Genomic DNA, 13715 nt, shown 5'->3' with positions numbered 1-13715 from the left:
TTGATCAATCGATGGAAGAATAAACAACTCCAAAGTTAGTTTTTATAGTTAAACCATCACCCCAAATACACACTAGAAGCATATTTTAGTTTTCGTAGTGAAGAATGTGCCCATCCTAGTTTTCACTGCTTTCAATGTTAAATCGCTAAAGGTGGATTTTTGTTTGCATCAGATCTGTTTATTTTGAATACCAAACTTGGCAACTCTACTTATGTTTCTTCTTCAGCCTATATTAGATATAAACACACAGAATATGGAGGTTCTGTTATGGCAGGCAATGTGTGGTCACAACACTAATGGCAGTGTAGGGTTGCATAAACACACCCACAAACTGAAGCAGCAATTTTCTCTGGCAGACCAGTGAGTAGTGAAAACTCAGAGATACCTTTTTTTTCAGCTTTCTACTGCGTCTTGCCTTCTTACAGTTAAACAATCATCAGTATTGCTATAGTTAGTGCTTGAACTACACACACCGACAGATTTTTATTCTTTGTGACTGAACACTGCACAGACATTTTGTCGCACAATTTTAATATAATATTAATAATATTATAGTATAGTTGAAAAGACCGATGGACATGTATGTAGTCCAACAGCCATGGCTTTATTGGATAGGAGGACTCAATATTAAGGTTGTGGTTTTTCCTAACCTTATTTGATCAGTCCGCCACACTTTCGCCTGCCAAATATGAAATTCAGTTTTGTGCTTATGCGAATTGACTTTCTTCCAGTTTTTTTGTCGGCTGTTTTGGGGATGTTTAATATTTCAAAATGGCTCAGCATAATTGCAAAACTTAGATGCATCATTTTCTTTTATACCAGGAAGGGTATTGTGTGGAATAGAAGACTTGTCCTAAAAAGGGCCAAACTAAGCATGAAGGACTTAACCGCGCCTTCTGTTTGGAACAGAACAATCCGTCAGTCTCATTTTCTTTTACCCAGTGGAACTACAAAGAGGGGTCATAATGAATTTCACACAGACGCATCATCAAACCATGTATAAATAGAAGTAAATTAAGGGTTAGTTGTCATGATAAGATATCATAAAAACCACCTGCCAGACAACAAGCAAACTAACAACTCAGCAGATAAAAGCACTGCGACAGCATGTTTGGCTACACAGATAATTGTGAGTGAGAAATTATTATGTTTTATGTTTAAAAAAAAATATTTTAAAGACTCTTTCAGTGTAAATGTGCATGCTTGTTACACTCACTACCTGCTGGACCAGAAACATCCACTTTTGTTTGGATGTCCAAATTTAGAAATGGGAGAGAGCAGCAGCATGCTGATTTGCAGTTTTAGGCCACCAGAAATTACATAGAACATTCAGAATTTTTTAATACACACTACCACAAAGTATATGTTAGGCTAGCGTCTTCAATAACTGTCTCCATGCCTGATCACCCTTCGTGTCTAGCAAATAGAAAATTGCCCTAATTCAGCTAACAGAAACCCTTTAGTTTCACTCATCCGCCTTATGCTATAAATTTAATTGGGAGCTAAAAATAGCTTTGATGCTAATTGTGTGTTAGTCGATTGATAGTTATAATTATGCTTTTATTTATAGTGCCGGATTCGTTTTCTGGGACTAAATATTTTCTCCTTTTGGATTTGCCATAAAAAAGTTTTCGGCCCCATTTGCCTAACGCAGCAACCTAAATCCCTTAGAATAATGCAACTTGTATTCTTTATATAAGACGACAGCCACGTAGTAGCCAGTGAATCAAAGCAGACACTAGTGTTTCTAAATTATAGACTGTAAAGACTCTCATCAACCGGGACCTGGAGTGTGGAACTGCCATTCAGTAAGCCTCTCTTTGTCTTAAAGGGAAGTTCCACCTGGTCTCCAAGGTAGGGCGCATTGAGAAGTGTGTTGAAGCACACAAAGGAGCTGTTTTGGCTGGAAGATGGAACTATGATGGGACTGCTCTCATAACAGGTAAAGATGACTGGTAGCCTGCTATAAAATTGTTATTTAATGACATTTGAATGTTGTGAATTTGGTTGTTTAATTCCTGTATGCTAAGGTCAGTGTCATCTGTTTCCATGTTTACTTAGCTGGAGAAGATGGACAAATTAAGATCTGGTCAAAAAGCGGGATGTTACGCTCAACTCTAGCCAGCCAAGGTAAAGCTATAGACCCTTTAGCTTTACTTCACTCAAGTTAAGATGCAAATGTGGCTTGTGCTTGTGTGTTGCTATCCATACAGTAAATATACAGTCATATGAAAAAGTTTGGGAACCCCTCTCAGCCGGCATTATAATTGACTCTGCTTTCACACAAAAAAGATAAAAGTGGTATGTCTTTAATTTACCAGGAACAGCTAAGTACTGGGATGTTTTCCAAACAAAGATTTTTTGAAAAGCAGTATTTAGTTTTATGAAATTAAATAAAATGTGAAAAACTGGCTGTGCAAAAATATGGGAACCCTTGTGGTCTTGCTGATTTTAATGCATGTAACAGCATGTAAAACTGATGATTTTAAACACAAACTTGGTTGGATTATGTTGTTAAGCCTTGAACCTCATATAAAGGCCTGTTTAATCATGATAAAAGGTATTTTAGGTGCCTAAATGCAAGTTCCACTTCTCTTTGACTCTCTGCAGAAGTGAGACAGAATGCGATCATCAAAACAGCTCCCAAAAGATCTTAAAAACAAAGATTATTCATTGTCATGGTTTAGGGGAAGGCTACAAGAAGCTTTCCCAAAGGTTTCAATTGTCAATTTCTACTGTAAGGAACGTTGTCAGGGAATGGAAGGACACAGGCACAGTTGCAGTTAAACCCAGGTCTAGCAGACCAAGAAAAGTACAAGAGCGGCATATGCGGCGGATTGTGAGAATGGTTGCACACAACCCAAAGATCACCTCCAAAGACCTGCAAGAACATCTGGCTGCAGATTGTGTATCTGTACATGGTTCTACAATTCAGTGCAATTTGCACCAAAACATCTGTATGGCCGGGTGATGAGAAGGAAGCCCTTTCTGCGCCCACGCCACAGATACAGTTGCATGGAGTATGCAAAAGCTCATTTAGACAAGCCAACTTCATATTGGAAGAAAATGCTTTGGACTGATGAGACAAAAATTAAGTTATTTGGTCTTTATAAAAAGCAGATGTTTTGGTGCAAATTGCGCTGAATTGTTGAACGATGTACAGATACACAATCTGCAGCCAGATGTTCTTGCAGGTCTTTGGAGGTGATCTGTGGGTTGTGTGCAACCATTCTCACAATCCTCCACCTATGCCGCTCCTGTTTTTTTCTTGGTCTGCCATGCCTGGGTTTAACTGCCACTATGCCTGTGTCCTTCCATTTCCTGACAACGTTCCCTACAGTCGAAATTGACAATTAAAACCTTTGGGAAAGCTTCTTGTAGCCTTCCCCTAAACCATGACAATGAACAATCTTTGTTTTTCAGATGTTTTGGGAGCTGTTTTGATGATCCCATTCTGTCTCACTTCAGCAGAGAGTCAAAAGCCCCTTTTACACAGAGATTGCGGCATATTGACGGAACAACATCACTCCAATATGCCGGCTTTGCTTGCTTCTGTGTTATTTACACAGAACCAAGCAACGCCGGCCTGCTGGCGCATCAGTAGTCCCTTTTACACAGCGCTCCGGAATGAAAGAGGTGCTTGTAAACAGCGTCAGGTGTGACGTAAACATTTAGCGCCGCGCCGGTCAGCTGCTTTACAACAACAACAATGGCCGGTGAATTGAGAGCAGAAGTGCTGGAGCTTGCAGTAAGAGGGCCGTATTTTACTGTCCCCACGATGTGCCAGTTGATCTCGCTACGCGCTGAGTCCAACATCACTGGGACAGTTAACCAAACTGACTAAATCAATCCGACCGCTTCACCTCTGTGTGTGTGTGTGTGTGTGTGTGTGACAGGTTGGTTGTGAGCGAGTCTCTTTGTGAGGGCAGCGATCTGCCAATCAGACATACACATACACACAGTGTGTGAAGTCACGTTACTGTAGACAGAAATAAAGTGTGGATATACGCTCAGACTTAGGATAATAATAGCGGCGGCGGAATGTTAGCAAAACAGTAGCTCTGTGGCTAACAGCTGAGCCGGAGCCTTCAGTCAGCTGAAGCAGACAGTCTAGCGGGGCGAGCAGACTATTCCCCCGTTACTAGGTCGACCTTCAAGCTGAACAAGAGCCCTCCGCTGCGCGTCGGGCTCCTGCTTCAGCTTGTCGGTCTTTATTTCTAGCAAGTGACCCGTTCGCTATACTTTATCCCTTACTTAGCCTAGCCTAGCTTTCCATTGTACAACTTCTCCTGGGCAGAAATAGACTCATACACTCTGCAAAATGAAGCGCGGGGGTTTGGATTGAGCAACGGACCTTATGATCAGCTAGATTATACACCGTTCCTTTTATTTGGTGATTTTTACGGGACATCAGGCCGCCGTGGTTAATGTTAAACACACGTCCTTCAACTGCTAACATGGTCGCATGTTTAGAACGTAGACTATGGAACGTCAAACGCCCCCCAGTTCCGCATCAACAAGCTGGAGCATTTAAACAGAGAGGCGGAACTGATCGTGTCGGGAATCTTACTACCCCCCGAGGTAGTAAAATTCCCGGAACGATCACTCGCACCTTTCTTCCCTCGTTCCGCAACTGTCGCATTTACACAGCTGGGGGGAGGGCCGAAAGGCCGGCATATTCCCGGCTTTCACTGGCTGTGTAAAAGGGGCTAATGAGAAGTGCAGCTTGCATTTAGGCACCTAAAATAAATTTTCTCATGATTAAACAGACATTTCTATGAGGTTCAAGGCTTAACAACATAATCCAACCAACTTTGTGTTTAAAGTCATCAGTTTTACATGCTGTTACAGGCATTAAAATCAACAAAACCACAAGGGTTCCTATATTTTTGCACAGCCAGTTTTTCACATTTTATTTTATTTCATACAACCAAATACTGCTTTTTAAAAAATCTTTGTTTGGAAAACATCCCAGTGCTTAGCTGTTCCTGGTAAATTAAAGACATACCACTTTTATATATTTTTTGTGAAAGCAGAGTCAATTATAATGCCGGCTGAGAGGGGTTCCCAAACTTTTTCATATGATTGTATATGATCACCAAAAATGACAAAGCAAGTGTACAAAGCGGGGCACATGCATGCATTCTTTGTACTGTATTGTCGAAATAAAAGCTGCAGATTATCATTTACCATTAAAGCCACTACGAGTAACATGGCACGTTGGCGTCCCCTTTGGACAAAAGCGGTAGTATTTTTACGACGCCAGCTGTCGTGAAGCTGTTTTCTAGCTTGTGCCGGGCGTGCGAGATTCAAATGATCAGGAAGCAATATAGTGCATGTCCGTGTGTTGAAAGTGTGAGGGCACCGTACTCTTTTCGGCTCCGTGAGAGTGGTTAGTGACACAGCATCAACTAATGCCAGTCAGTGCTACACACACCTGATTGCAATGAGTTGATGCAGTCACCTCTCACGGAGCTGAAAGATTACGTGTTCTCACAGAAAGCGAATGAACGAGAGATGGCAGTTAGTATGGATCACGATGAGGTAATGTGTTTATGTTGTTGTAAATAATGACTATTTCAAATGAATAATGGTCATCTGATGATGCTGGTGAGGCAAAGTAAACTTTGTTTTAGTAGGCTACCGCTCATTCATTTAGGAGTCTAGTTCGCTCCCGTGAAATTGTGTATACGTTGCTTGGCAACGCCCTCCCGCCCGCCTATCTCTCCCTTTTAGCTTTTCTTCATTGCATTTTCTTTTTTTTCTTTGATGGTTCAGCCCCGTTATCAGTCATTATGACGACAAATAACTGTCTCAAACAAGGCTCCCGCTCCCCTTCCCTCACCTGGAGGGATAGGCTTCTCAAATCATGTTGTTGTGCCACACTGAAATCTGCGACCAATACGGATATGTGACCATAGAGCATGCACGCGTGAACCGAAAATCGGACTGAGTGTGCGACCAGACCAAATGCAGTAATAAAAACTATATAAAAACGTCTTTCTTTGCACTGATGGTCTCGTTTGCTGTTAAAGGTAATTTATGATTATGAGAGGAAACATGAGGCTGTTTAAAAGATATTCAAATGTTACTCGGAGCTGCTTTAATAGACTGAATAGTTAAAGAAAAAAGGAAAATTTTGCCTGTCGAATCCGTTTTATGTTCTATGCATGCCATGGTCTGTGTCTGTGCACTATTAACATTGCTTCCTGGCAGTGTTAATTTTGGCAGCAAATTCTGATTTAGTCTTAGTCTTTTGAATATCACACCATTTAGTCTTAGTCCTATTCTAGTCATCTAAAATATTTTAGTCTTAGTCTAGTCTACTAAATATAATCAGATTTTAGTTTGACTAAATCTACAGCGGACTTCGTCGACTAAGTGTTTTTCTTCATTGAATGATATTAAGGTTTGAATATGCAATACAGACACAGATTTAATGGTTGTAATACAAAACATGTATTCTATTTCATTAGTAATAATCTCACATAAAATCAGTGTACCTGACTGGATAGAGGGGAAGGGGGGCTTTAAGAGCCTGTGCCCGGGGGTCCATTATCTCATGATCTGTCTATGAACCAACTGGATTCCACAATATTTTTTCTTTTTGCGGGGAGCATGCACAAGCATTATTTATAAAATAAAATAAAATAAAGAAAATATTTTAAAAAAGTGGGGGGCCCCACACTAGGTCTTGAAACGGGCCCCGAGATCGTTAAGGCCGCCCCTGGGCAGCAGCAGCAGCAGCACGCAGTTGAGGTGCTGATAAATTTGAGCAACTGCGCCTTCCTTCAAGCAACACTGCTGCCGCTGTGTGTGTTCGGACTTCTTTTGCATCAAAGCCTTTTAGATAGGCTAATACAATTAGAGGTTTTAATTGAACGCTGTCCATGCGTCGGAGTTGATTGTAACTTAAAAACAGAAACTAACGGACTGAGGCGGCAGTTTCACATGGCTCTGTGTATTCAAACTCGAGACAGAGCCTACTACAAACAGATCGCGGAACTTAGCCGTTCCCCTAGACATCGTTAACGGGCAGGATATCCCTGACTATCATTTTTGTCCATCATACCGCAGAGTTTTTCAGCACAGCGGCTCACTCCACCCGCTCACACCTGCGCGGTCTCCCGTCGATTTTCACCGACACAGGGTTGAATTCGCTGCTTTGCACTGATTGGATTTCTTCCCAACTTGTCCCACAAAAACAGTAGTTCTGATTGGATCTCTTCTCCATTCGTCCCGCCCTAACAGTTTCGTCTAGTTCCTATTCGTAGACTATAGTGTCAGTTAAATTAGTCTCAGTCTTCGTCATCACATCTGCCTTTTTATTTAGTTTTTATTTAGTTTACGTCCGTGAAAAAGGTTCGTAGACGAATATTTTTCGTCATAGTCTTAGTCTACGAAATTAACACTGTTTCCTGGAGAAAGAAACACAACATGCCATTGTTTTGATATTAAAGAAAAGGGAGTATTTGTCATGTTATAAAGCACAGGACTCGAGGCAGTCTTTCTGTAGAATTATTTCATGATATAGTAATGAGTTAGCACCTACTTAACACAACTAGATAGTTAAACTGTAAACAAATGATTGTTTTATCTTTTCAACTTAAAGTCCATATGGGTAGAATTTGGAAAAGGGTGAGGCGCCTAAGCAAATATTTGTTACATTAAAACTCTTTGGTGCATACAAAGCTACTCATGGAAGCTAGTACACAGTTTAATTTAGTTTTTTTTATGTAACTGTGAAGTTGTCAGCTAATCACGGTGAAGAAACTTGTGACCAACTTTTAAGATATTAAGAAGACAAAACACTTGTAATCATCTCAACCTTCATTGTGTCCACACATGTAGATAAATGGCTTAGATCTGTATGTGCAAGGTGGCTCCATGTCAGAATCAGAACGCCGGCCTGCTGGCGCATCAGTAGCCCCTTTTACACAGCGTTCCGGAATGATAGAGGTGCTTGTAAACAGCATCAGGTGTGACGTAAACATTTAGCGCCGCGCCGGTCAGCTGCTTTACAACAACAACACTGGCCGGTGAATTGAGAGCAGAAGTGCTGGAGCTTGCAGTAAGAGGGCCATATTTTACTGTCCCCACGATGTGCCAGTTGATCTCGCTACGCGCTGAGTCCAACATCACTGGGACTGTTAACCGAACTGACAAAATCACAAGCAAAAGCTTCACCTCTGTGTCTAGGTTTGTGTGACATGTTGGCTGTGAGCGATTCTCTTTGTGATGGCAGTGCTCTGCCATTCAGACATAGCCTACACATACACATACACAGTGTGTGAAGTCACGTTACTGTAGACAGAAATAAAGTGTGGATATACGCTCAGACGTAAGGATAATAATAGCGGCGGCGATCCGGTCGCAGACTAGCTTAGCATAGCAATAGCTTTCCCACTTCATTGTACAACTTTCCCCGGGCAGAAATAGACTCATAAACTCTGCAATATGAAGCGCGGGGGTTTGGATTGAGCAGCGGACCTTCTGACCAGCTAGATTATACGCCGTTCCTTTATTTGGTGATTTTTACGGGACATCAGGCCGCCGTGTCTGTGTGTGTGTGTTTGTGTGACATGTTGGCTGTGAGCGAGTCTCTTTGTGAGGGCAGAGATCTGCCAATCGGACATACTATACACATACACACAGTGTGTGAAGTCACGTTACTGGAGGCAGAAATAAAGTGTGGATATACGCTCAGATTTAGGATAATAATAGCGGCGGCGATCCGGTCGCAGCCTAGCTTAGCCTAGCCTAGCTTTCCCATTGTACAACTTTCCCCGGGCAGAAATAGACTCATACCCTCTGCAAAATGAAGCGTGGGGCTTTGGATTGAGCAGTGGACTTTATGACCAGCTAGATTATACGCCGTTCCTTTTATTTGGTGATTTTTACGGGACATCAGGCCGCCGTGGTTAATGTTAAACACACGTCCTTCAACTGCTAACATGGTCGCATGTTTAGAACGTAGGCTATGGAACGTCAAACGCCCCCCTGTTCCGCATCAACAAGCTGGCCGCATTTAAACAGCGAGGCGGAACTGATTGTGTCGGGAATCTTACTACCCCCCCGAGGTAGTAAAATTCCCGGAACAATCTCTCGCACCTTTCTTCCCTCGTTCCGCAACGGTCGCATTTATACAGCAGGGTGGAGGACCGAAATTCCGGCATATTCCCGGCTTTCACTGGCTGTGTAAAAGGGGCTACAGTCTCTCTATCTCTCTCTCTCTCACACTCACACACACACGTGCGTACATAAATGCATACATATAGTACTCATGGTTTTTGGACCTCCCGGATCAGATTGCCTCCTGTTGTGGACAGAAGAAATGAGACAGAGAGTAAAACAGTGAGCAGTAGAGACCTGTTGAAGAGGACTAGGCACTTTCATTCATACGTATGTGCGTCTGTCTTCACTCGCCTAACAATTTGCAAGACTTGTTTTTTTGTGTTGAGGCTGCCTTTTTACTCCAGCCAGATGATTAAAAATGACAATGAAGGAGGAAACGTTTTTATTTTCTTCTTGGCAGTGCGTGTGTGTGTGTGTGTGTGTGTGTGTGTGTGTGTGTGTGTGTGTGTGTGTGTGTGTGTGTGTGTGTGTGTGTGTGTGTGTGTGTGTGTGTGTGTGTGTGTGTGTGTGTGTGTGTGTGTGTGTGTGTGTGTGTGTGTGTGTGTGTGTGTGTGTGTGTGTGTGTGTGTGTGTGTGTGTGTGTGTGTGTGTGTGTGTGTGTGTGTGTGTCAGGCCTTGAATGTAATTTAACTCTGTCTTCCAGTTAAGTTCTTTTTCTTTAAATTAAAAGTGCCATAAATGTTCAAAGGTAGATCTCTCTCCGGCATTCAAATGGCTTACTTATTCATTGATTCATTGAGATGCAGGACTTATTTAAAAAGTTCCTTTTCAGTTATAGGACAAAAAAAAGATGTAGGGTAGATGAAAGTTGACTTATAGGAAAACAGATGACACACTCCTGCTGATTGACAGATGCTGTGAAAAACCTAGCAGGGGAACAGCAATTCTGCCCCTGTATTTAGGAAAATATTTCCTTAGCTGCTAGGTGGTGGGCCACTCAGCAGACTTACAGATTTGTAGAACACCTGCAAATAGCAGCATTGCCACAGAGGCACACTATCCTCCACATGGCACTCAGCTCACTGCAGGTGTTGCTTCTCTTGAGCCCACAACCCCATGTACACACACACACACACACACACACACACACACTCTTCCTGGGTACTATGACCCATTTTAAGAGAGAGCGAGAGAGAGAGAGAGCTCTAGGAAGAGGTTGGAAGTGAGTGAGCGAGCGAGAGAGTAAGCAAGAGGGAGGAGAGAAGAACTTGTCTCAACCCCTCTCGTCACCTTTGTCAGATTTGGATCATGTGACCAGTTGGCATTTGTGAGAAACCACATGCACCTGGAGTGAGGTTAAATGTCAAGGCCTCTCCCCTCCACATGCACGGAGCCTCAAACCAACCCTCTCTCCCTCTCTCCCTCGCACACACACACACACACACACACACACACACACACACACACACACACACACACACACACACACACACACACACACACACACACACACACACACACACACACACACACACACACACACACACACACACACACACACACACACACACACACACAATTATGCTGCAGAGGTTAGGCAGGTTTTCTCAGCTGGTGAGCCTGCAAGTTAAGTGCTGTTCCATAGGCTGTATGAGGTGAGAGCTCTGAGAAATACAATACCTTCTGAGAGGAGGAATAAGCATCACTGTATGCTAGACCTATTGCTCATACCAAGTCCTAGTTTGTCAAAGAGAAAGACACAGATCACACACAGACCATCTTTCTTAATTCACATCTTTTAATTCTTACATCAAGTAAGAGTCCGAAGTTCTTATGTGCCATAGCCAAATTATTGCTCTTGGCCGAGGGTTAATACAAGATCTCATCTTGTGTATGTACTTGTTTCTTCATATCTTCTAGGGTCTCCTGTGTATTCTGTGGCCTGGGGTCCAGACTCAGACAGAATCCTCTACACATCAGGAAGACAGCTAGTCATCAAGCCTCTGCAGCCTAGCACCAAAGTCACACAGGTAGCCTCACTTTATTTATTTAATTCAAAATCTACATTTTAAGATTCAAATAAATCAAAGCCACATATAACCTTATAACTTAATCTGCTAATCAATTAGAATTCTTGAAGTTATGGTAATTTATCATATGTTGTAATGTCATTTATTTTCTTTAAGTCGCAGGGACACCTGACGAGTAGATTATCAAAGGAAGTGAGATACGTTATACCCGTTAACTAACTTTGGCTAGACCTGTCAAACAACAAAGGCAGACATTCAGGTCTCACTCAGACAGACCTCACTATACAATATACAGCATGCTATTCAGAGGTTGTAATTTAGCTGCTCTGCTGTGCAGGCTGCTATCATTTATCTGTGTGCTGCATGTCAGAGCCAACACACAGCTATGTTGTACAGTACTGGAAGAATTGCAAAAACTGTTGCAATTTCTTGGTTTTTACTTCTATGTTATCTTTACACAATATAGACAGAAAATAAGTAGATTTTGTTTCTTTATTGTGGCAAAGTTTCAGCTTAAGTTCCCAATGTATCAGTAAATCTGATGATCGTACAAAGTATAACTGATTACTTCAAGTGCTATGCACCAAACATTCCCTTGATGTAAAATAGTAACCCTACAATTTTGCCCATGGGTTACTTTTATTTTTACAATTTTTTTCTTTTTGAGTATATGGGCTCTGAAGCTTTGTCTATTATATGCTTTATACCAGCTGTAGTTTGGTCTGGCTGTGCATGACTCAATGCTTTGCAACCTATATAGTATGCAATAGTCAGTTTCCTTTCTGTTGTCTGAAACTTTAAGTAATAGTTCGTAACTTGTGTTATTTTATGAGTCAAGTAAGGACCCGGCATCAGTAGACTTTTTGTCCTTTTTCAGGTCTTTAGAAGTTAAACTAGAGGTTTGTAGGTTTCCATTGCTAAATTAAGGCTAAATAAAATGAATAGAAATGCAATAGATCTACATGTCTTTTGGTGCTTCTGCTTTAAGAAAGGGTTTAACACAGAGGACTTTGCACACCAGTGAGTATTTTTCTTGTTAATATATACATTTGCTTATTATTCTTCTTGAAGCTGAATAGCGCTTGGGACCTTAGACAAACAGTGGAGAGTTTAATGTGCGCCTTCTCAACCCGTAGCTCTCTCAGTTAATCACACACACACACACGCACGCACACACACACACACACACAATAATTTATTGAGTAAACCCTCTGTTAGGCTGATGAAAACTTTCGTAAACTTGTAGCTGGATTTGTTTTCTGTTGTTTGTGTTGGTGGAATAAAAAAAGAATCAAAACGAATCGTGTATCTGTTCTTGCAAAACCAAGAATGAATAGTCTTTTTCTCTCTCTCTCCCTCTGTCTCTCTCTAGTGGAAGGCTCATGATGGGGTTGTTCTGAAGGTGGACTGGAATTCAGTCAATGACCTCATACTCTCAGGTGGAGAAGACTGTAAATATAAGGTAAGGCGTAATGAGTGTCATTTTCAAGGTATTTGGGATTGTTTGGAATTATTTCTATTTTTAAACTTTTCACTCCCCAAAATGTCCTCCTTCAACAGGTATGGGACAGCTTTGGCCGTCTGCTCTACTCCTCGTCTCCTGATGACTACCCAGTCACCTCTTTGTCCTGGGCACCAGATGGAGAGGTGTTCTCTGTGGGCTCCTTCAACACCCTGCGCCTCTGTGACAAGACTGGAGTAAGAAATAACCCCTTTTACTCTGTATAGCATGGGATGTCCACAATTAGCAGCTGTAGAAACTTAAAAAAACATTCATACTGGAGACAGACGACTGTTTGAAAAAAAACACAGGAAAATATAACAGGAGGAGAAACCGAAGAACGGTTTGCATGGCATAAAGTAAACTGCGGGATAAAACGATTATAATGTAGTTTGCTGAGTTTTTTTTTTGTCACATGTCGCACTTTTCGGACGTAATAAATTAATTTTTATTTTTGTATAATAAAACTCTGCTGTACTGCAGTGCCTTCAGCCAGGCGCCCCATTCACTACCAGCACTAGTAAACTATCAACTGCTCCTGTATTAACGCTGCAATTAGTCGTCAGTCCTCAGTCTAATACCCCTTTCATACGTGACCAAGGACTGTTAAAAAGTGATCGGCATGTGTTCATGTGTCGCTATGTGACAGGGTAATTGTTGTTTTCATTGATAGGTGTTTCCTCTCTGGTTTAAGTTCAGCTTGTCAGTCAATATGCAGATGCAGGTTTAAAGGGCCAGTATACTCTGTCAGAACTGCTTGTCTGATGGTCCATTAGCCTCTGAAATCCCTTCACCCCCATACCTTTGCAGCATCACATTAGGGGTGTTGTGTCTGACCATTTTCTGAAACTTTCAAAACCAGCAATCAATCCCGCATTCATCCCCAGTTTGCTGATTTGATTGGCCAGCTGTATGGTGGGGAGAGAGAAGGCAATGTTCTCTCTAGGTCTTTTTTTCTCTTTCTCTCTTTTCTTGACAAAAGTATATAGAATACTTTTTATGTACAACTGTATTCAAACAATTTTGATTCTCTCTCTCTCTCTCTTCACTCTTTCTTCGAGTGTAGGCAATCAGAAGAATTGTAAACACTTTTCTTTTCATACATGGCT

At 41.7% G+C, this 13715-nt stretch overlaps 1 protein-coding gene across 1 annotated transcript in view; it reads left to right on the top strand.

The window, feature by feature from the left end:
* Window positions 1-13715, top strand: part of ift80 (intraflagellar transport 80 homolog (Chlamydomonas)) — a 43745-nt gene that overhangs the window by 508 nt on the left and 29522 nt on the right. Inside the window, exons 2-6 of the mRNA XM_080053726.1 lie at window positions 1832-1942; window positions 2062-2130; window positions 10996-11105; window positions 12478-12567; window positions 12666-12803. Coding sequence (XP_079909852.1) covers window positions 2103-2130; window positions 10996-11105; window positions 12478-12567; window positions 12666-12803 — 366 coding nt within the window. The 5' untranslated portion in view covers window positions 1832-1942; window positions 2062-2102. The remainder of the gene's footprint in view (window positions 1-1831; window positions 1943-2061; window positions 2131-10995; window positions 11106-12477; window positions 12568-12665; window positions 12804-13715) is intronic.

The sequence above is a fragment of the Ammodytes marinus genome (assembly GCF_949987685.1).
Source record: "Ammodytes marinus genome assembly, chromosome: 3".
Lineage (NCBI taxonomy): Eukaryota > Metazoa > Chordata > Actinopteri > Uranoscopiformes > Ammodytidae > Ammodytes > Ammodytes marinus.
The sequence above is the reverse complement of the archived record's forward strand: the minus strand, read 5'-3'. Positions and strand labels throughout refer to the sequence as shown.